Below are 22,726 nucleotides of genomic sequence, written 5' to 3'. Positions count from 1 at the left end.
TCCACTGTCTGAATCGTTTCCAGGTGACACTCCGTCTCACGTCTCTGTAAGGACATGCCATGTCTGCAGCTGTTGTGAAGAAATCCGTATACAGTCCGATCTAGAATTATTGGCACCTTGTGGGAGAAGGATATAAGGTTACTGTGTAGAGTTAGTTTTTCTTTGTAAACCTGTATAGGGTTTTTTCATCCTGACCACAGCCTTACAAGAGAAATGTTCCTTATAGATAAACTTACATCTTTACATTTTGCAACAATGTATTTGACTTAAGGCAGCACCGTCGCCTACACCTCCAGGTTCCGGGTTCGATTCCCGCCTCAAGGTTTGCATATGTTTGGTGCGTTTTCTCCCACAGTTCAAAGACATGCAGATTAGGTTGACTGGCGTTCCCAAGTTGCCCACAGTGTGTGTGTGTGTGTGTGTGTGTCCTGCAATAGATTGGCTAGGGTGTACCCCGCCTTGTGCCCTAAGGATCATGGGATAGGCTCCAGGCCCGCCATGACCCTGTATACAAGATAAAGTGGTATAGGAGATGACGGACTGAGTGAATATTTACGATTACTTGCGATAAAACCAGATCTCGGTATTGGTTCATATTTTTAAACAACAGGCAATCTGGTCATTAAAGGGGTCCTATTAAGCAAAAATCAAAACTTTCAGATGGGTCTTTAGTGTGCATATACTGTACAAAAATACTAGAAATATGACAATGTTGAAAAAAAAAACATTCCATGAGTCAATTGGATTTTTCTACTGATGTGACCTCATAGAAGAAAAGCCCCTCCCTCTAGATTTTTGCTCAGTTCCACCCCGCTCTCTCACAAGAGGAGTAAAACCGAGAGAGATTAGAAACAAAAGTTTTTTATCTAGAGCATTAAACGATAGACTTTGTTGGCTGTGTTAACTCGTTACAGAAACAGTAAAATATGGGACCTTTCGTGCCTACGCCTGGTGGTCTATTTAAATGTTCATAGAGTGGGCATGTTGCAGGAGATAATCCTGCCTATATGGATGCTGTTACAGTGGGATCTTCATTAAAATGTGGGTGACGGCTTCAGAAGGGCAGTGAAGCGGAGTATTGCTTTCAAGAACGGAGCGGGAAGGCTGGGTTACATCCTCAGAAGCGTCAGATAAGGCGAAAGCGGTTATGTCAGAGACGGGACGGTAAGACAGCGTGACTTCAGAGGACCGAGGCGGAATGAACAGGAGGCCTCCATCTGGTTTTCCGGCTGAGACGCCGCTGAAAATTACTTCGGGGAAGCCCCGGCGCCAATTAAACTAGTTGGCTCTGGAACCGATTTGTCTTCCTCTAGTGCTCCTGGACCGGTTCCCTGTGAAACCCCAAGTGCATCTGGATCTCCCGGAACATTTCCTGCGGTGCATGGAAGTTCCTCAAGAATTCCGCTGCATCCGTAGGGATGTTGCGCATTCTGTCAGGATCCCGAGATAAGACAAGTGTGGAACCCTCTTTAATCACGTCAGTAAACATAAAACAAGCACGAACAGGAACACTAATTAGGAACATACTGTAGGACTGTGAACAGGAGCTAAACAGTATTGCTAGGAATACCAAGACGGCACAGCACGCACATTACATCCACATCAAAGGCAAACTCAAAACCCGGAACTTACTGTAAATAGCATTTAAAACAAAAACGTAAACAAGACTCATGGCCAGCGTAAACAGGAATTAATTCAGCTGCAATCTAGCGCCACCTTTAGGCTTAAATGACAACACTTGTCATGTCACTATGTCTTTTTAATGAAATTGTACGTTTTCCATCACAAATCTCCATATTTCTTTTATAAATATATTTAATTCCATAAAAATAGAACAGTTTTTTATTTATTTATTTCATTAGTCTATCTTACAAATCATGCTAAATAAATATGAAATAAATGTGGCTGTAAACAGCTGTAAAGCTATGAATAAAGGTGAGTATGAATATAGACCTCATTTTCAATCATTTATTATGTTTATATTGTATTAATTAATTAATTCATTCATTTATTTATACATTTGAAAACATGCTGTCATGTCAGTACCTAATCTGGTGCCAAACTCACCAGATTACTGATAACACAGACAGAGCCATGGTTTTGGATTCTGTCTCGTCCAAGTGGTTTCCTGATTCCTGGGATTTCCGCCTGTTTTTGACCTTGCTTTTGTCTCTCATACTCTGGATTGTTTGTCACCACCTGATAGATACCACCTGCAACTGCAACCATCATCAATGCCTGACAACTGTAATTAAATCAATAAACAGTACTTGCTGTTTGTTTCTGGAGCTTTGATATGTGATTTTCTCCTTTTTTTTTACGTTTGTGCTAAAGAATTAAATAATAATAGAGTCCTTTAGTAATCACAAAGGGAAACTGTAAGTTTTTTGCATACCCCCGGGTTACAGCACCCCTTGAGCAGATTAGGGTTAATGGCCTGGATCAAAGCCACAACAGTGGCAACTTGGCGGTGCTGGGACTCGAACCCCCAACCTTCCAATCAGAAACTCAGTAACCTACAGCCTTTACCGTTTGACCCACGACGGCCCAAAAGTGCTGTTTCTGCTGCCCACGGAACTGGTGTATTGCACAAGGGGGATGGAATAATGAAGATGGAAGTGAACTACCCTGGAAGTCTTTAGCATAACCTCAAATCATCAGCTAAGCCGGTTGAAATGGACAGAATCGATTGTTGTTTCTGGTTTTGGAATGGATTAAGCCGGGCAGTTTTAAGCTTTGGTATCATCAAGCATATTTAATATTCGTGGGCCGTGCTTAAAAGACTGGCTCGTGCCAGGAAACCAACAATTTGAGTTTAACCAATATAAATTATACCTAAACGAGTGGTCAAGTATCCACCCAGAAGCTTGTTGACGTCTACGTCTGTTAAAGATGAAACCTGCTTAGGGACTCACTTACTTACTAACTCAGTCATCACCTACAGTATACCGCTTTATCCTGTATCCTCCTGGAGTCCATCCCAGGAGACTTAAGGCAAGAGGCGGGGTACATCCTGGAAAGAGTGCCAATCCATTGCTGTGTGCACACACACACTAGGGGCAATTTAATAACACCAATAAGTCTAATATGCATGTCTTTGGACTGTGGGAGGAAACCAGAGTACACGGAGGAAACCCACCAAGCACAGGAAGAACAAACAAACTCCATCCACACTGACCTCGAGGCGGAAATTGAACCCGGACCACTATGGCACCGTATTTAGTGCTAACCACTATGGCACCATATTTGGTAAAAGCCAAAGTTCTTGTATAGTAGTTAATAAAAAACATTATCATTCATCAGATTATTTTTTTTTTTCTAAAAAACTAGTTATTGTACATACAGTACATAATATACATAATATACCCAACACAATTATACATATATCTGTATCTTTCTGATAAAAGTTCTTAATACGGTTCACTGTATCCTTGTGAACCTTCATCGGTATGAGAGTGTGAGAGTACCTTATTCCCCTGACAGCACGTCTCCACTGGGTGCCAATTAAAACCGCTACCCATTTGTTCTTTCCTCTTTGACATGACTTGCCCCTGGGATCAACACATCACTGTATGCAGGCAGAATGACAGACCATTAGTATGTATGAGGAGCTTGCTATTCTTCTCTACAATCTCCAGTCTCAGTCCAGGTCTTTTACATCCTAGTCCATGACTGAGCCGTAAGATATGTTTATTTCTAGGATAATTTGTTTTAGGGTGGAAAATGGTAGCTTAAAGGTTAGCACTGGTTCCTTGCACTGGGGATTGAATCTTGCTGCTGGTGTGCGTATTGCAGGGTTTGCTCTGGAAACTATGTTTCCTCCCACAGGCTGTGGCTGGTGTTTCCAAATCGCCTGTGGTGTATGAATCTGTGCCGGTGCCCAGCATGGGGTTGGCACCATATCTAGGGCGATGTCTACCTTCTACACACTATGGAAAATAGATGGATGGAAGAATGGATGTCTTAGGTTTTTCAGAAATGATTCTCAGTTTGCTAAGCTCAAACAAGGAGAGCTGGGTTTATTCAACATCCGTTAAAGCCGGTGCGTACAAAGTAAATGCCACCGTCAGTGAGAGGTGAATATTATCTCCCCTCACACTAAGCTTAAGATTCGGCCAGACCTTGTGTCTGGTGATTAAAGGTTAATAAAGATACAGATCTGGGAACATTTGAATTTACACTGTTTTGCCCTTTGGCCCGAACAGAGACATGTTTGGTGTCTGAAATTGCTTCTGGGACTAAGAGAATTATGTATCTAAAAAAGTTTAAAAACGTCTGCCTTAACTAAAAACTTTTTCCTCTCAACGTACTGTATGCCTTAAACCACTTTCATTTCGTCAGTTATGACAGACAGATCTGCTGGTGCGAGTTAGGACACAGCGTGATTTACTGTCGGGTGTGTGTCTGATGATGAACAGAACATTACTGAGTGTCAAAGTCAGTTTTAGCTTGAGATGGGTCTGCAATTTTGTATGCTCTGAAAGTCCAAAAACTGCAGCAATTATAACTTTATGACGACAGAATATTGTGAGTCAGTTTAAATGTACAAAGAGCTATGACACAGGTTTGGTGCTGATTTCATTTTTTTATACATATAAAGCAGAAAATGTGTTTGCCTAAGAAGCGACTTCTGAAGTTTATGAAACCAATCTTGCTTCCCTAAAAAATTCAAGTTCAGTTGTTTTGGAGAGATGATTTTATATGTGCCCCGAAAGTGGCCATTTTTCAGCATCATACTGGCAAATTATCCATATTTCTGTATGAGTATTAATCCTAAAATTGGTGTAAGGTTGTTAAATTTGCTTAAATTAAAGCATTCCCGTGCAAAGTGAAAAAATCTGTAGTGTCCGTAACCATGTCAAATTCATGTTGCAATATCTTAACGATTTTGTATTTTAGAATAATACACTTTTTTAGATTTATGTCTTTTTCATGTGAAGTTTAGATTGCCCAAGTTTCATCTGAATCACAGTTAAGATCGTTGAAAAATTTGAATTCAAAAAGGTTCCGGACGCCATGGATATAAAAGCGCATGAAATTGTATTCAGCAAATATGTTTCTTTTTATCTGATAAAAATAAATGTGTAGCGTTAAATGTTATAAAAAAAATGTTATATGATTTTTTTCGTAAAAAAATAAACTTTTTCACCTACTGTGGGTAAGACACTTTTGATACCATGTTTTGGCTGAAACTATATCTTTTTATTTACTTTTAAACAGGATATTGCTACCATGCAGTTCTGTGCCAATAAGCTGGATAAGAAGGATTTCTTTGGGAAATCCGATCCTTTCCTGGTGTTTTACCGCAGCAACGAGGACGGCACGTAAGCACCAGTTACAGTACCAGCTTAAACGATTGCTGTTTTACTAAAATTACCGCTGTACTATAATATGACTCCAGCATGGACCTGGTAAAAAGTGTTCATTCAAGCAATCTTTTTATTAGCTTTTTGGTAAATAAAATCTCCATTGCTAATAATACGACTGCTGTCTGCATGAACTTCTGGCCAAAGTCGTTTTAACTCGTCATGGTGTTTTTTTTTTTTATTTTTAATAGGTTTACTATCTGCCATAAAACTGAGGTGATCAAAAACACTCTGAATCCAGTGTGGCAGCCCTTTACCATCCCTGTACGTGCTTTGTGTAATGGAGATTATGACAGGTGAGGAGAGTGGGCAATGCATTTGACACACATGTACACACACACGCACACACACACACACACAGCTCCCAGTTTTACTTTCTGTTCTTGTTGCTGTTGCTATCTACCGCATTGTGATTTATTTTCTCTCTGTCTAAGCCCTCTTGCTGAACTGGTAGCTTTAAATGTTTCGTACTTTGGCTCGCCTCAAAACGTTGCACCATTCGGATGCTGCCACGCTGAGCCTGAGCGCTGTGTCTCAGCGGCACCAAGTGTACCGCGAGCAGTGGGGGACGCCTTCACTCCTGTCTCCGGCTCACACTGACCTTTTGTTAGAATAAAATGACTTCTCGATCATCCTGTAAAGTGTGCAGATTATTACAATATATAGTACATAAGGGTCTTTTTCTAAAATAACTTCAATCCTCCTTGTATTACTTTCTGTGTTATATATGTTATATATATATATATTACCCTGACTATCGAGCACCAATTTAACTTCTTGAGAACTGATCGTCCTCATATGAGAATCTTCTATCTTCTCCCAGCGACTTTGTCTATATATACTGTATATCCTTGCTCTATTCTCATAAAAGGATTGTCAGGTACAGTATATTTATTTTGCAGAACTTATTCCTGTATGAAGATATTAATTAAACTTATATTTATCAGGTGCTAATAAAGGGGGAAGGTGCAAGGTGGTTAAAATGAGTTTCGGCTACATGGTGGCTTAGTGGTTACAGTCGCCTCGCACATCCAGGGCTGGGGGTTCGAATCTCATCGATAGATAGATAGATGGATGGATAGATAGAGCTTTATTAATCCTTAGAGACATTACAGTTCTGCAACAGCATTAAAAAACAATATAACAGTAAACAAACAGGAAAACAATATAAACATAAACACAATACAGAACAAGATGAAGGTGTATAAATGCACAACAATAGACAATAAATTCATAGAAATTAACTAAATTTGAATGCACTGCGTGCAAATCCCAGAAGGCTAGGGCACGAGGCAGGGTACACCGCGGACAGGGTGCCAATCCATCGCAGGGATTCTTATGATACCTGTTTGTTTTATCTAGATTTTAGTCATACAGTATATATATCTGTACAGTATATATAATCATAACTTGTTGGTTTAGCATGAAGGATTCCTAACACATCTAAGGCCTTAAAGAATGAACCACTTACCAGCCACTTTATTAGGTACACCTGTTCAACTGCTTGTTAACACAAATATCTAATCAGCCAATCGCATGGCAGCAACTCAATGCATTAAAGCATGAAACATGCTCGAGACGAGCTGCTGGAGTTCAAACCGAGCATCAGAATGGAAAAAAAAAAATGATTTAAGTGCCTTTGAATGCAGCGTTTTTGTTGTTGCCAGACGTGTCGGTCTGAATATTTCCTAAACTGCTTGTCTGCTGGGATTTTCACACACAGCAATCTCTTAGGTTTACAGAGAATGGTCTGAAAAAAAGAGAACATTTCCAGAGAGCGGCAGTTCTCTGTGTGAAATTGCCTTGTTGATGCAAGAGGTCAGAGAACGGAGAGACTGGTTCAAACTGATAGAAAGGCGACAGTAACTTAAATAACACCTTGTCATCTTGTTACAACCGAGGTAGGGTGAAGAGCATCTCTGAACACACAACACGATGAACCTTAAAGCAGATGTGCTGCATTAGCAGAAGACCACATTAGGCACCACTCCTGTCAGCTACGAACGGGAAACTACAGGACAGTTCACACCAAAAATTGAACAATAACGGATTGGAATAACGTTTACTATAATGAATCTTAATTTCTGCTGTAATAGTCGGAAGATCGGGTCAGAATTCGGCATAAACAACATGGATCAATCATTCAACAGTTATTTATTTCAGAACGTATTTAACAGTTCAGGCTTATGGTGTTTGTATAATTTTGGGGGGGGTTTCTTGGCACACTTTGGCCCCATAAGTACCCGGTAAGTGTTCTGCTAGCATCTGTGTGACGCTATAATGTCAGTCTGGACCAAAATCTCTTAATGCAGTTCTGAAGGTAAAAGGGGGTTAAAGCCAGTACTGTATTAGCAAGGTGTACCTAATAAAATGGCCGGTAAGCGTAAATGTATAGAAATTGAAATAGTGATGTTATTACACTGTTAAAAGTGACATTATTTAACAGCAGTGTTTAAAAGGAGATGTTTGTTTGTTTATTTATTTTTTTTATCCAGAACGGTTAAAATCGACGTCTACGACTGGGACCGAGACGGAAGGTAACGACTGTACTGTATCTCCTGACACTGTGTTTCTCACTGACCTTTAGTTTAAACCTGCTACTTCAGCTTAATACATGTTCATGTTTCAACACTACTTTATCCCTTCTGGAACATTTCTTTCAACCAGACATCCGTCCATGATGTGATTAATGTGTGAGTCCTACACTTCCTACTCCTGAACCAGGTGAACGATTCCTCCAGAGTCATCAGTCCATTTCCAAACTCTTACACTATGGTTTAGTACAGGGTGATTCACTCGAAAGAGGCCCTGAATACTCGGGAATACTGTAAGTCTCGCTATGATGGCGCAATCTGAACCAAAAACATACAGTATTGCACAAAAGTTAGTACACCCCTCACATTTCAGCAACCACTCTATTATACGTTCTTAAAGGACAATACTATAGAAATGAAACATGGATATATTTTAGAGTAGTCAGTGTGCAGCTTGTATAACAGTATAGATTTACTGTCCTCTAACAATTACTCAATATGCATGTTGCTATGCAATATGGAATGTTGTTATCCAGCATGGCTGGGCCTGGAATTCACCAGAGCTGCACATGTTGTTGCTGGGATCCACTTCTCCATAATAATATCACAACGCTGCTGGATGATAGACACAACCGCGCTTCGCCACCTTCTGCTTAAGGACGTCACATAGGTGCTCAATAGGGTTCAGGTCTGGAGACAAACTCGACCACTGACAAACACATGAACATGATCAGTGTTGGGTGTAACATGTCACAAAGAAGTAACGAGTAATCTAACGCGTTAGGTTCGCCATTTAAGTACAGTACTTAGTTATTTTTTCAAAAATTTTATCCGTTATTCAGACAATTTTTGTAATCCGTGAGCCAGACATCAGTCATTTCCAATCCGTTAGTGTGTGTGTGAAAGTCGTCCTACAAGGCCCGCCCCCGATAACCCGCCCCCTCTGTTATTCCTGCTGTTACACCTTTATCTCACCTGTGCGGTTTGACTATGCGAGGACCGACGCGCGGAAAGATGGAAAACTAATCACAGCGCCAAAACTCGCGGTGATTCATGATGAACCGTACCTACGGCCACCGCGTGGAACCACGTAGGTTAGATTAGTACAGTAGTTAACAGATTATGGGACAAACTTCGCTAAGTGATGATGGTAGAATATTTATATATTTATAAGGTCTCGACTAAAACAACATGCATGAGGAATCACAAAGGAGTTTTCATTTTCTGCAATGGAAAAGTACTCGAACTAGTTACTTTTATCAGAAAGTAATGTAACTGATTACTTTTTGAAGACCGTAATTTTTATAATGTAATTAGTTACTTTAAAAAGTAACGTCCCCCCACCCTGAATATGATGAATAGGTCATGTGACTTTGCAAGGGTAAAGATGTACAGCTGTTATCACTTAGGGTGCACTCACTTTTGTGAGTGGGGTACGGCGTTACACAGTGCGATTACTGCCTGGCACTTCTACCTTATCAGTCTGACTCAGGTGCATCCCGGCGTGTTCGAAGCTCTGTATGCTGAGGAGTACGAGAGTTATTGCAGAATATTGTAAGAAGCCAAAATACAAAACCCTAATAGCCTTCAATTGAAAGAATAAAGAAAGACATGCAATAATTTACAGATTTTGTTTGTTGATGTTAAATGTGGGATGATGCGATGTTTTACTGCTGTAAAACAGTTTGCTATAAAGGCAGCTGTTCCAGTTCTCCTCTATTTTCCTTTTTTAAATTAGTCCCCTGACTAAACCTCACTTGCTGTAGCTAGCAGTGCTGACAGGATCTAAAGTTAACGCATGCTTAGATGGATTTTTTAGTTGTTGTTTTTTTACTTGCAGTAGTCCACAGTGGATGCATAATGTCAGTTTTTATTTCAAGTATCTCTCTAACCTAGTCTGGGACACACGGGATCCAGAGCCTGTCCCAGAAACACCAGGGAAACACTAACACACATTCACACCTAAGGACGATTTAGAGAAACCCGTCCCCCTTGTAGGATGTGGGAAGAACCCTGGAAGAGCAGACAGATGGAAATTTCAGACAACTGGTTACCCAAGCTCAGGACTGAAGTGGGAACACTGGGAGGGATGCAAGACCACTGCGAGACACATTGCACATGTTTGTTTAGAAGAACAAGCAGTTTTATTTTAGGCAGTCGTGATGCTGGAGTCGAGAGGAAACTAACAAAATCTGGGAGAAAACACACAAGGACAAGTGGGTTAGAGTTAGAGTTCCCAGTAAGTATTCATAACACGTAATGTATATTAATTCAATTCTTTTGCATCTATTTCGATGAGTACAGCGCCATGAAGAATCAAAAATCTATTACAGTGGTATCTCGGCATACGAACGCCACGCTTCAAATTCAAAATCAGAATTTAAATTTTGCAAGAATTTTGTCTCGGCATATGAAGCATTTTCGGCACACGAGCGACCAAACCGAACATCGGCCAAGTCAGGTGATCAAAACTAGTTTGCGTCAGTGGAAAGCCAATCTAAGTGAGTTTAGCTGGTGCCAAGAGGAATCATAAATTAAGATTAAATAAGGTTTAATGTCAATTTATTTTATATTTTACTCAATTTATATGTCTTTTCTAAACATTTTTATTGTTTATATATGCAATAATATGATTAAAGTGTTGGAAATTCTTAATATTGGTAATATTTCTGGGTGGCTGGAACTGATTAACTGCGTTTACATTATTTTCTAATGGGGAAACACATTTCGCAGTACTTCGCAATATGAAATTTCGCCTCGGGAACAGATTAAATTTGGATGCTGAGGTTCCGCTGTATCTCAAAATTTATTATGTTTTAATACATTTTAATTTATACAGAATAAATACCATGTATCTCTCAGTCTTGTCCAGTACGCACAACCACAATCATGGGGAGGACTTCTGACTTGACAGTTATCCAGAATCGATGATCTACTCCCTCCACATGGTGCTGAATTCACAAAGTGCTGTATCAAAAGAAGGAAAGAGTGTGACTGCAAGGTTTAAAAAGACTGCCAGGCAAAGCCGTTTCAAGAACTTGAGAGAAATTCATAAGAAGTGGCGTGAGGCTGGAGTCGGTGCATCAAGAGCCACCACAAGTGGGCATCTTCAGGAAATGGAAGTATTTTCTCAAAAGTATTTTACCTAGGCTAGGGAAGAAAGGACTGGACAAAAGTCCTCTTTTCAGATTCAAATATAGGTAAAAAAAAAACTAAAGACAGGTCCTAGAGTCTGGAGGACGAGTGGAGAGGGAAAGAATTGTTATGCAGACTTCGGTTGTATAAAATGTTCAAGAGAGGGAAGTGTTGGCTGCACACACTGATGACATCATTGCGATCATTCAGTGATCATTAAGGATAAAATGAACATTGCAAGGATGCTGATCCTACTTAAAGCACACATGATGGGCAGCAGATTATTCTATTTTTTTAGCTGTAACTATTTGATTAATTTAAGTTTTGTTCTTTAGTCATGATTTTATTGGCGAGTTTACCACCAGCTACAGAGAGCTGTCTCGAGGCCAGAGCCAGTTTAATGTGTATGAGGTGAGATTAAAGCTCATGCACCGTTTATACTAAATACAAGTTTACAAACCTTTTGAGCTCATTGATTGTAGCATTAAAACCCTGCAGCCATCAGCCTTGTTTTGCCAGCTGTTGCTGTGTCTAATTTCAGGTCCTCAACCCCAAAAAGAAAGGCAGGAAAAAGAAATACATAAACTCTGGCACAGTAAGTAGGATGGCCTGTCAAACTGTCGTCTCCTAGAAATTAATTTTCATAATTACCCTTATTATCTAATCTTTCATACTCTCTCCAGGTGACGCTTTTGTCCTTCAAAGTGGAATCAGAGTACACGTTTGTGGACTTCATCAGGGGCGGGTGAGAGCTTTGTTCAAAGTTATTTCAACTTAAATGAAGTAGAAGTGTTTTATTCACCTGCATTACTCTGTTCGTTGTGCTTCATTTGTCAAGCTGAATGTGAACGGATTTATTCATTTAATCATTTTGCCTGGGATTGGGTTAGGAACTGATTAACACATTATTAAATCTTGGAAGGATAGTGCTGAACCGTCACCTTTACTGAAGAAACGTGGCCAGAAAAAAAAAACTCACGAAAAATTGTGATAGAAACAAGAGCTATGTTTAATCGTGAAAGTGATAGCATTTCCATTTTTGGATTTTTTCCGGATTTTCTCCCTAATTTAGTCGTGGCCAATTCCTCCCCGTCACTAGGGGGCTCCCACATTAAGGCTACCGCTACCATTCAGCTGGGAGGGCCGAAGACTATCACGTGTTTCCCCCGAACCGCGTGACGCCAGCCGACAGCATCTTTTCGGACTGCCTGCTGACGCACCGTTAGGGGCGGAGTAACACACTCGGAGGAAAACTCCTTCCGCGTGCGCGAGCTCACAAACGCCCCTGATTGGCTGTAGAGCCGTGATTAATGTGGGAGCACTAAGTACCTCTCATCCCTCCCCTCTAAGAGGGAGCTCGGGCCAATCAGCTCTCTCCTGGCCCCCGGCTGTGAGAGGTAACAGCATCACCCGGGAATCGAACCAGCGATCTCTGGATGATAGGGCGAGCACTTTACCACTGCGCCACTCGGAGACCGCGTTTTATGTTTGTTTTGTATTTTTTATTATTTTATTGTCATTTTGTCTTTGGTTCAACTGAGGTCCATAAAATAAATGTGGCAATAAAATGAATGAAAATAGTAACAGTTTTCTTTGGCTGATTGGTGTATTTTTCGTATGTTACACCATAAATCTGGGGAAAACAACTGTTTTTTCAGTTTGGTTTTGGCAAACCTTTGCGCAAAACTTGATGAAAAAATGATGCATAAGGAAAGATATTTCAGACTGTCTGTCATAGGAGATCAAATCAAAATATTTCCAAATTCCTGACTGAAAACTGTTTATTATAATAATAATATAATTTTAATAATATAATATAATTTTTTATTACAGGACTCAGCTCAACTTCACAGTAGCCATAGACTTCACAGCTTCCAACGGTAAGCGTCTGTCCTTCTGGATCTGTTTTTTTTTTTTTTTAACTTCAGGTATTGATTACAGTATATTGCAACATGCAGTGTGTGTGTGTATGTGTGTGTGTTTGCACGTGTGTGTGCATGTGCATACTGTATAAATTCCAGGTAACCCGGCTCAGCCCACGTCTCTCCACTACATGAGTCCGTATCAGATGAATGCCTACGCAATGGCGTTAAAAGCGGTTGGTGAAATCATTCAGGATTATGACAGCGACAAACTCTTTCCTGCTTATGGGTTTGGGGCTAAAATTCCTCCTGATGGAAACGTCTCGCATGCTTTTCCTCTGGTGAGCCACACCCGAGAGTTACAGTAATATACTGTGTACGCAAAACACATCAAGGATGATATTGGTTGATTAGGTTATTGTTGATTTCTGTGATTTTATACTTTTTTTTTAAGTATATGCTTACAGTACTGTGCACAAGTCTTTAGTTATCTGCGTTTATTAAATATAAACTTTATTATACATGTTTACTTTATGACATCATTGAATCAGAACATAAAAAGGTTCTGATTTCCAAACATTATTATTCAGCAACAGAAATAATCTTAGAGCAGCTTATTATGTAAAAGACCAAAAGAGCAAAAAAGCTTCATGAATAAAGAAGCAGGTGCGACAAGAAGGACCGTTCCTGGTTCTGCAGAATTTTCAGTAAAACTACAGTCATACTACCTCGTTTTTCAAGCAAACACTCGTCACACCTATTATTGACCTTGTTTCATTAATTACTGTTTATTGCTTTCTATAGTATTTTTCCTAGACATCCTCGCTCTACAGTAGTTAAGACCTTTGCACTGTATTTTTGTTAATTATTCAGCTGAAAAAAGTTAAAAAACTTGTGTTTATTGGATTCAGACACACATGAATGATGAAGGTTTGTCTTTTACTAAATAATTAATTATCTCATATTTTACTGTTTCTGTAAGATAGTTAACACAGGACTCACAGCTTAATCAAAGTGTCTCTGTTAATGTTTTAGCTGAACTACTCATAAGATAAACCTTTTTTAATACTCTCTCTGTTTCACTCCTCTATCGAACACGCCATTTCGGTGTCTGGATAAATGAGCTATTTCTGAGCCACACCCCTCTCATATGAAGTCAAATTAGGGGGGATAGTCCACTGGACAGTACAAAATCTTTTTTAAAAACAACAAAAATCAAGAATTTTTTTTACTAAAAAGTACATTTTAATTTTTACATTTGAAATTCCTTCTCGCTGACATATGATAGTGTCCTTAACTCAACTGAGTTCAGCAGTTCTTGCCATTAAATGAGTTATGAATACAAATTTTCATCTACTTAGAATTTTAATCTACGCAGACATATTCGCAATCAGTGGCGGCTCGTGCAAAAATTTTTGGTGGGGCGCAAACAAAATAAAAATTCAACTTTTAATAATCGATTGTAAATAGCTATTAATCAGGTGATTAATCATCATCACTACTAGTATAAAAAAGGCATGACTCACATCGCATCCAATCATCCAGCTCCGCTTGCCATAAGAAGTGATGGAAAAGCCCCGAGTGTAAGCTCGGCCGTGATCACGTGACTGCTGCTTAATTAGAACATCAGATCGATCTGGTCCAAGCTCTTTAACTTTTTTTCTTTCTTTGTGAAGAGGTATTTTAGCAAAGAAGTTACAGAATTTTCTCCCATATTTAGCTGGCTTCACATCAATCACTATTCAATACATTAACTAACAATCTGCTGACCGTTAATGAGACTCGTTAAGAATGGTCCAATCACATGAGCCCAAATATTTAAAAACAATATTGATTTACTAAGAACAAAAGTGGGAGGGTTCGGGGGGAGCGGCACAGTGCGGCACAGTGCTCCGCCCCAGGGATGGTTTGAAAAAATCCAGCCTCAAATCACATGCTTTTTAAAAATGTACGTGCCTCTATAGACACTTGTTTGTCCGGCGCCCCGCATACACAAACACAACTAAATGTAAAACAGTTTTTTTTTTTATTGTAAATAAATTATATTAAGAAATACAGCGAAATATTGTGACTAAATGACTTTATTTCATTATTAAAAGAAATAATTATTATGTTTAATAATTGCATGTTAAAGTAGCATTCTTCTCTGCCTAACTTTAAGGGGGCCGCGCCCCTTATTGACCGGAGGCCACTGTTCGCTTGTTAAATATATAACATTTATACATGAGCTGAAAATTATACATCAGTCATTACAGTTATCTGTCTAGCTTGTTTTCTTAATAAAGATAAAAATATAGACGTCCTTGGTTTTTTTTCCCCTGAAAAAAATGACAAAATTTAAATTCTACGTTTTCCACTTCTAAGGTTAGATGAAAGCAGCATTATTCAGCTGTCAGGCCACATCACGTCACTCCATCATTTATAATAATTATTTCTATAACAGCACGCCCACTAGGGTTTTACTCTTTTCATAACTGTAATTGTAAATGAAAAATTTATGTTTCTGGTGTAATCAATTTCCCCCCTGCTGCAGAACTCAGACTGTGAGAATTCTAACTGTGTGGGAATCGAGGGAGTCCTGGAAGCCTATTACGAATGTCTGCGTACGGTCCAACTCTACGGACCCACCAACTTCGCTCCCGTCATCACCCAGGTGGCTGAGTAAGCGACGCTCCCTCTTCGTCTTTCTTTCTCTAACAGTCTTTTTCATCCACTTTATTTGTGGCTAAATCTCAATCCCTCTCCATTAGTGTGAGTAATAAGCTCAGCCCCGAGTCCGCAGCTTCTCTCCGCACTCGCATACGCCGAAAAACTCCGTCTGAATACTGAGTGCGCTGTCGGTGTCGTTATTATTTGCCTGAAGGTTGAAGTAAAGCCAAAGGGGCACGCGCTCAATACCACGTTCACGTTTTTCAGACTGGTGCACGCCGGTGTACTGTGTATCCTCTCAGACGGAACTGCTCGGCGTGACTGATATGCAGTAGGCGTCGGTTCTTTTTCTGGATTTCATTCGAATCATCTTTGGTGCAGAGATTTATCAGATGCAAGAAAATCCCCCCCAATCAAGAGAGAGGCTGAAACTGTCGGATCGTTGCCTGACTGCAGGGTAGCAAAGGGAGTTTAGGAGGCCCTACTGATCAATCCTGACTGATTTACATTTAATAACAGCACTAGAGCAGCAGGACAGTGCTCCTGCTAGGTGAGGGAAGATTTAGAGATTGTTATTGATGCGGAATAGTTCAAGGGAATCACTGCGAGGCTGGGCTTACAGCTCTTACCAATGTTCTTTTGAGCCCTTCTTTTCTGAAACTAATCATGTTTTAAAGATTTCACTACTCACTACTTTAGTGTTTTCTTTTTCGTATTTATTTGATTGCATTTAATATGTAAGATGGTGAGAGTGAGACAAAAATGATCTGCACTCTGGTTGTAAAGTTTCTTGGAATTAACTTATTAACTTTTCGAAACATAATCTCTGTGCTGTTTAATTCCCCTTTGTCTATCTGTTAATAAGCTTTCGTATTCCTTTATTAAAAAAATGTTTAGCTGCGATCCACGAATTCACCGCTGTCTTCACTTCCTCATTAGAAGTGAATCTAGGGGGCCTCCGAGTGGCGCAGTGCATCCGGAGATCGCAAGTTCGATTCCCGGGTGATGCTGTAACCTCTCGCAGCCGGAGGTCTAGAGAGAGCTGATTGGCCGAGCTCCCTTAAAGGGGAGGGATGAGAGGTACTTAGTGCTCCCACATTAATCACGGCTCTACAGCCAATCAGGGGTATCTGTGAGCTCACGCAACCTCATGTAAGACACCTCTGAGTGTGTTACTCCGCCCCAACGGTGCGTGAGCGAGAAGTTTGAAAAGATGAGGTCGGCTGGCGTCATTTGATTCGGAGGAAACACGTGATAGTCTTCAGCCCTCCCGACTGAGTGGTCGTAGTAGCCTTAATGTGGGAGCCGTGCAGGCGTGCAGACGTACATCGTCATGTAAGATCAAGATTCTGTGTTTAATCTAAAGTTTAGGATTCAGCTGTTCATTAAGCGTCTCACTGTAACGGGCACTGTTGATTGTTGAACCTTTTTTTTATTGTGTTCCAATACTGGCCACTGAGGATCCCAGAAAACTGTTGATAGCTGTTGGTTGACTTTTGAACTTTTGTTTCTGTTCCATACTCTGGCGTTTACTCTCAGGCTCGTAGTGATGAATCCACTTTATGAATATCCTGCTGTATATTTCTACCATAATGACCTCGTGTAGTCAAAAAAATTTTAAATTAAGACAAACATCAACTTATGGTTCTGTCCATCCATTATCTACATATATACAGTGGAACCTTGGATTGTGAGTAACGCGGTTTGCGAGTGTTCCGCAAGACGAGCAAAAATTTGACTTGAAAAACGAGCAAGTCTTGGTTTACGAGTACCGAGTATCATGTATCACACATGCGCATGTTTTGATGTCGAGCGCCACGTGATCACAACTGAGCCAATGTTTTTCTCTCTCTTAGTGTGTGCGTGTACTCGAGTGTCAGAGATGGTTCTTTGTCCTATCCCAGGGAACTGGGGGCAAAAGGCAGGGGACATCCTTAAAGGGTTGTAGCCTACTATATGGTGTATAGCACGCAAAAACACATACTGTTGGAAACTGGGAAATTTGGTAACCCCAGTTAACCTAGAACACTTTGTCTTTGGTCTGTTGGGAGAAAACAGGAGTACAGTACCTGGAATAAACCCACAAAGCACCTGGAGAACATGCAAACTTCACATACACAGGATGCAGGTGGGATTCAACCCACCATGTTCTCTATTACAGTTCTCAGATAATCTGCTCAGTTTGTATTTGTTAAACCCATGACTGTATTTCACACTCAGCTTCTCAATCACTGCTCATGATGTGATACGGATGTGTCAGTGGGTGGAGAGATATTAGTCCATTAATGCAGATCATTTCCGTTTTGGCTGTCATAAGTCCGTCGTCTCGGATAGAAAGAAATCAACAAGAAAGGCAGATTGTGCTCTTGGTTTAAACTTCAGATCTGCCTAATAGCTTTAAACGTGTCTTTTTTCAATCAGTGACTGAAAGTAAATTCTATGAATAGATTTCACATAAAAGAAATGAGCAGGAAAAATATTGTATATGATCGTACAGTATGTCCGGTGTGTAACAGTTTGTTCCTCCTCCTCTCGCAGGTCGGCAGCGGGTGTGACGGACGGCTCGCAGTACTTTGTGTTGCTCATGATTACGGATGGCGTCATCTCTGACATGGCGCAGACTAAAGAGGCCGTCGTCAACGTGCGTCTCCTCCATCTTCATCTCTATCGCTTCTAAGTAAAATGAGACGTCCTTCTTACAGTATTTCTCTCTTCCTGTAGGCGTCCTCCTTGCCCATGTCAATTATCATCGTCGGGGTGGGACCTGCCGAGTTTGACGGTGAGTGTTGAAGACTTTAAATTTATGATCTGCTTTGGTGTGGACGGTAGTGTATATATTTATGTATATATTATGTAAATCTAATGTGCTGCACAGTCCCATGTTTTCGTTCCTCATAAACCTGCCCAGGTTCAATGCAATAAAGTAAAGGAAACATTAATCATTTTTAAAGCAAAATAAGGTAAGTCCTAGAGATTTCCAAAATGTGTGTTAATGTTCCAGTTGAAATTGAAAAAGTTTCCGCACTCCGCTTATATTAAAACTTCTGTTGGTCTTATCAGCGCTTTCTGTTCAAGGCTCCTGTCTCCCCAGTCACCGTTGTGCAGGTGTTACGTCAGTTCATTTGTAACTGCAGTGTGAGCAAAAATGGATGCCCCGCTTATGATTTGCACAAAAGAAAAGCAGCATGCAGTGATTTCGTATTTTTTTTGGGGGGGGGGCACCGATTGATCACCACGAGCCTGAGAATAAACGGCAGAGTACGGAACGGAAACATCCTCAATCACAGACCGAGAAAAAGATCAGCTGGAAAATCCATCAATGCTTACAGTTTTCTGGGATATTCAAGGGCCAGAAATATTGGAACACCATCAGGAAAAAGGTTCAGCAATCAACAGTGCTCGTTACAGTGAGAAAGGAAATTATGTTGAAAAATTAAAGCTTTGTGTTTTGTAAATGTTAAGTGAAATAAATTCATTTTTGATTCATTTATACTGTATATATCCCCAACCTCAATACTTAGCCATGATTATCCAAAAATCTAGGCCAGACTGTCTTCACTCCAGATGCGTGCTCGGTGTGTTTGCTGGTTTGGATATTGTACTTGTTTCTGTTTCATTGGCCAGCGCTGGTGACTGCCAGGCTGTTGGCCATTTGCTTGTTAACGGGAAGAAATCTCTCTCTCTCTCTCTCTCTCTCTATCCAGCGATGGAGGAGTTGGACGGTGACGAGGTGCGGGTGTCCTCCCAGGGCCGTGTCGCTGAACGAGACATTGTTCAGGTGCTCGTGATGATATGGAAATTCTCTTTTATATTTTACATTACCCCTCTCTATTGCTCTATTACGCACATCTGCTTGTGATTGTTATCTAATTAGCTTAATATTCAATAGCTTGATCCAGTGAGCAACAAGAACACAATCATGCAACCCTGCATTTTTCTAAGCAACTTCGGTTGTTCCGACTGTGCCTTTTATGGATGCGCACTACATTTCCTGGAATACAGTATAAAAATATAAATCAGAGATTTTCAATTAGTCTTGTTTCTGGATCCGCATTTAGAGTATCCTTTATGCTTCTTCCATAACTTTGGTTATGTTCAACTTACAACTTGAAAATCTGATTTTCTGCCTTGATCATATAGAGGAAATAGATATCAAATAAGCGCAAAGTGAAGGATTGAACTAGAATCGACTCGTGTTTACATGCATTTTATAAGTCGGGAATTTATTTTTCAAGTCTTGGTTTTCCTTTCACGGAATGAGCGTCATGAGAGTTAGCTTTTTCATAGCATTTAATGTTTTTTGTGATTTTGCTTGAAGATACAATACTTGCAAGTTCTTGCATTTTCTTGAATTGACTTTTTATTCTTTCTCAATTGCATAATTCTGTAATTATTATTTCATCGTTCGTATTTTTTCAGTGAAAAAGTGAAATGATAGAACTAGTAGGTGTGACTTATTGACTGGTACTGTATCTCCATCATGGTCCTGTATGTGTCTCTCTCAGTTTGTTCCGTTCAGGGACTACATCGACCGCTCGGGAAATCAGGTTCTGAGCATGGCGCGTCTGGCCAAGGACGTACTGGCTGAGATCCCTGAACAGCTGCTGTCTTTTATGAAAAGCCGTGGCATCGAACCCAGACCCGCGCTCTCCCATTCTCCTACGCCGCACATCCATGTACATCTCTGATCCCTGATCAAGCACTCGATCCCACTGCATATTATCTGGATATAACCATTTTAAATGTATTCAATATTGACAAAAATAACACAGTACCTATATCTAATACAGTCTCGGTGTATGTAGTGACGTCACCCTTTAACGGTAATTATAAACTTGTTTGTCATCTGTTTGCAATTACTCAGGTTTAAAGTAATGTCTTCTCATCTATGGATGTATCACAGCACTGTATGGATTTCCTACATGTTGTAGATATTTGTTCGAAACTGATGCGTTAAAACACTCTCGATCTCAATTTCCTTCTTTAGTCGTTTTCTTTTCACTCTTTTTTTTATTCTTTTAAGACAGCTTTCGAACTCGTATATATTTACCCTTTATATACTCAGAGGGAACCAGTGGTGTAAATAAGTGCAGCTATTTCTAAATGGACATTTTATAAAAGGAAATTAAACAGGCACTGTTGAGAAAGAGAAAAACTAAAGACATTGTTTGCCCGTAAAGCAGAAACCCTAAATTGTTTTATGACATATATTCCATAAGAACGTTTCAAAAAACTATATTAATCCATTTAATTATCTTTTTTATTATAATTTTTTTTTTTTAGATTTAATGTTGCGGAAACATCTTTGAAATACATTACTTCCTGTTTTCCCTTGTGATATAAGAGGTGTTAATAGTCGTTTCTCTCATCAGCCTCGTTTCATCTTAAGACAAAGAAATTGCAGCTTTTTAAATATATATATATATATATATATATATATATATATATATATATATAAACAAACTAAACACATTCCCTAAAGTGCGAAACATACCGTATAGGAACAGTTCACTTTCAGTTTACTGTCTCACGCTGCTGGGACAGGAATGTCCAGAAAGCTTCTTTAGGAATGTTTAAGCTACACTTTTTAATCAAAGAAACCCTGTTGAGTTATTTGCAAAGGTAATTTATTTAAGGGATTTTAAACTCAACAAAAAAAAAAAGTGTTTCATAAGTAATAAGTCCCTAAGCAGGAAAGAAGGAATAGTTTTTCATTAAGACTTATGTTACACTTTTAACTACTAAGAACTTGTATTTATTACCTGTTTCTATTTTACAGCCTTGTACGAGTATTATAAGGCGGCACCGTAGCGTAGTGGTTAGTTAGTGCTGTGATCTTGCACCTCCAGGGGAGAGGGTTCGATTCCCGCCTCGGGGGTCTGTGTGCATGGAGTTTGTGTGTTCTTCCAGTGCTTGGTGGGTTTCCTTTAAAGATATGCAGTTCGTACTAATCAGCATTCCCAAACTGGCCGTAGTGTGTGAATGTTGACCATGGTTGAAAAATGGGAATAAATTCTAGTTGGGCTACAGAGGCTCCTAGATGGATGGCTGGACTGTTTTTATAGGGTTTCTCTGTGGGCCCCTGACTAGTCACTAAATAAAATAATAATAATAAAAAACTCACTGACCTTGTACTCCTTTTTGTTGGAAGACCTGTTTGTGTGAGAAGTAATAATTCATATAGACATTTACTGCACATGTTAGAGACTGGGTTCTTGCAATATTATAAGATATATTAGGTAATAGATCTCCAAGAGGACATAACGTTAATGTGTTCAGTGGTTATTAGTATTTATTATAAAATGTATCTAGTCGTTCTGTATATGTGCTTTGTACGACTTTGTAAAGTATAAAGTAGTAAGGGTAATGCGAATTATACTGTAACTGCCAATCAAGTGTTCGTTTTTATAAGTTAATAGGAGTAACATAAGTGTTAATTAATAAAAAAACTAGACGTTTGTTTCTGCTTACTTCCTGCATAGGTACTTATGAGTTATGGATGAGTATTATAAAATAACTGTTGACTGTGTTGATATGGAAATGATAATGTGTTATGATCTGCACATTTATGCATACCTGTGATTGTCCTTGCAGCTGACACTACTATGAAAGCAATGCTATGACCAGATAAAGAAAAATAAAAACAGATTCAATACACCTGAGAGGCACAAGTGTTTGTGCTGAGGATATTATTGCGAGTAGAGCATCATACTGTATGTTACGAACTACAGTATGTATTACATTGTGAATTTATGGATGCTGCAACACACTGAATCTGCTAACCTACTGTATTAACAGTGGATATGTTGTGTGAGTAATGGCATTGTACATTATGTGTGTGTAATTATGTTGTTGTATAAGCTGCAGGAATTGCATACCGCATTTTGCATGTACTGTACATGTCCGAAATTATTACGTGTTTCCTTTCATTTCACACCAACCCGAATGTTAATGCATGGTTAAATTACATACAGTGAAACAACATACAGCACAGTTTATGCCTGTAACAATATTTGTACAGTTTTACTGTGCCCGTGTGACATCTTGTGGTAAACAATGTATCACATGTAGTTGTGCCAAAATGCTTCAGTGTGATATCTAACCCTAGTACAATATTTAAAACATTTTACCTAGCATAGTGTATAGAGTGTAAAGGATAGTTTAGTTTAGTTTTTTTTTT

At 39.5% G+C, this 22,726-nt stretch overlaps 1 protein-coding gene across 2 annotated transcripts in view; it reads left to right on the top strand.

Moving 5' to 3' along the window:
• The window catches only part of cpne9 (copine family member IX), a 78,305-nt gene extending 57,350 nt beyond the window's left edge, over nucleotides 1–20,955 (top strand). For both annotated transcript variants that reach the window (XM_053483150.1, XM_053483149.1), the window contains 13 exons: nucleotides 5,221–5,324; nucleotides 5,558–5,662; nucleotides 7,862–7,903; nucleotides 11,371–11,446; nucleotides 11,577–11,630; nucleotides 11,719–11,780; nucleotides 12,869–12,915; nucleotides 13,057–13,238; nucleotides 15,431–15,558; nucleotides 18,085–18,187; nucleotides 18,268–18,325; nucleotides 19,251–19,324; nucleotides 20,052–20,955. In XM_053483150.1, the coding sequence (XP_053339125.1) occupies nucleotides 5,221–5,324; nucleotides 5,558–5,662; nucleotides 7,862–7,903; nucleotides 11,371–11,446; nucleotides 11,577–11,630; nucleotides 11,719–11,780; nucleotides 12,869–12,915; nucleotides 13,057–13,238; nucleotides 15,431–15,558; nucleotides 18,085–18,187; nucleotides 18,268–18,325; nucleotides 19,251–19,324; nucleotides 20,052–20,234 (1,218 nt within the window). In that variant the 3' untranslated portion in view covers nucleotides 20,235–20,955. The remainder of the gene's footprint in view (nucleotides 1–5,220; nucleotides 5,325–5,557; nucleotides 5,663–7,861; nucleotides 7,904–11,370; nucleotides 11,447–11,576; nucleotides 11,631–11,718; nucleotides 11,781–12,868; nucleotides 12,916–13,056; nucleotides 13,239–15,430; nucleotides 15,559–18,084; nucleotides 18,188–18,267; nucleotides 18,326–19,250; nucleotides 19,325–20,051) is intronic.
• The last annotated feature ends 1,771 nt before the right edge of the window (nucleotides 20,956–22,726 follow it).

Source organism: Clarias gariepinus, chromosome 22 (assembly GCF_024256425.1).
Source record: "Clarias gariepinus isolate MV-2021 ecotype Netherlands chromosome 22, CGAR_prim_01v2, whole genome shotgun sequence".
In the NCBI taxonomy this organism is placed as follows: domain Eukaryota; kingdom Metazoa; phylum Chordata; class Actinopteri; order Siluriformes; family Clariidae; genus Clarias; species Clarias gariepinus.
The sequence above is the reverse complement of the archived record's forward strand: the minus strand, read 5'-3'. Positions and strand labels throughout refer to the sequence as shown.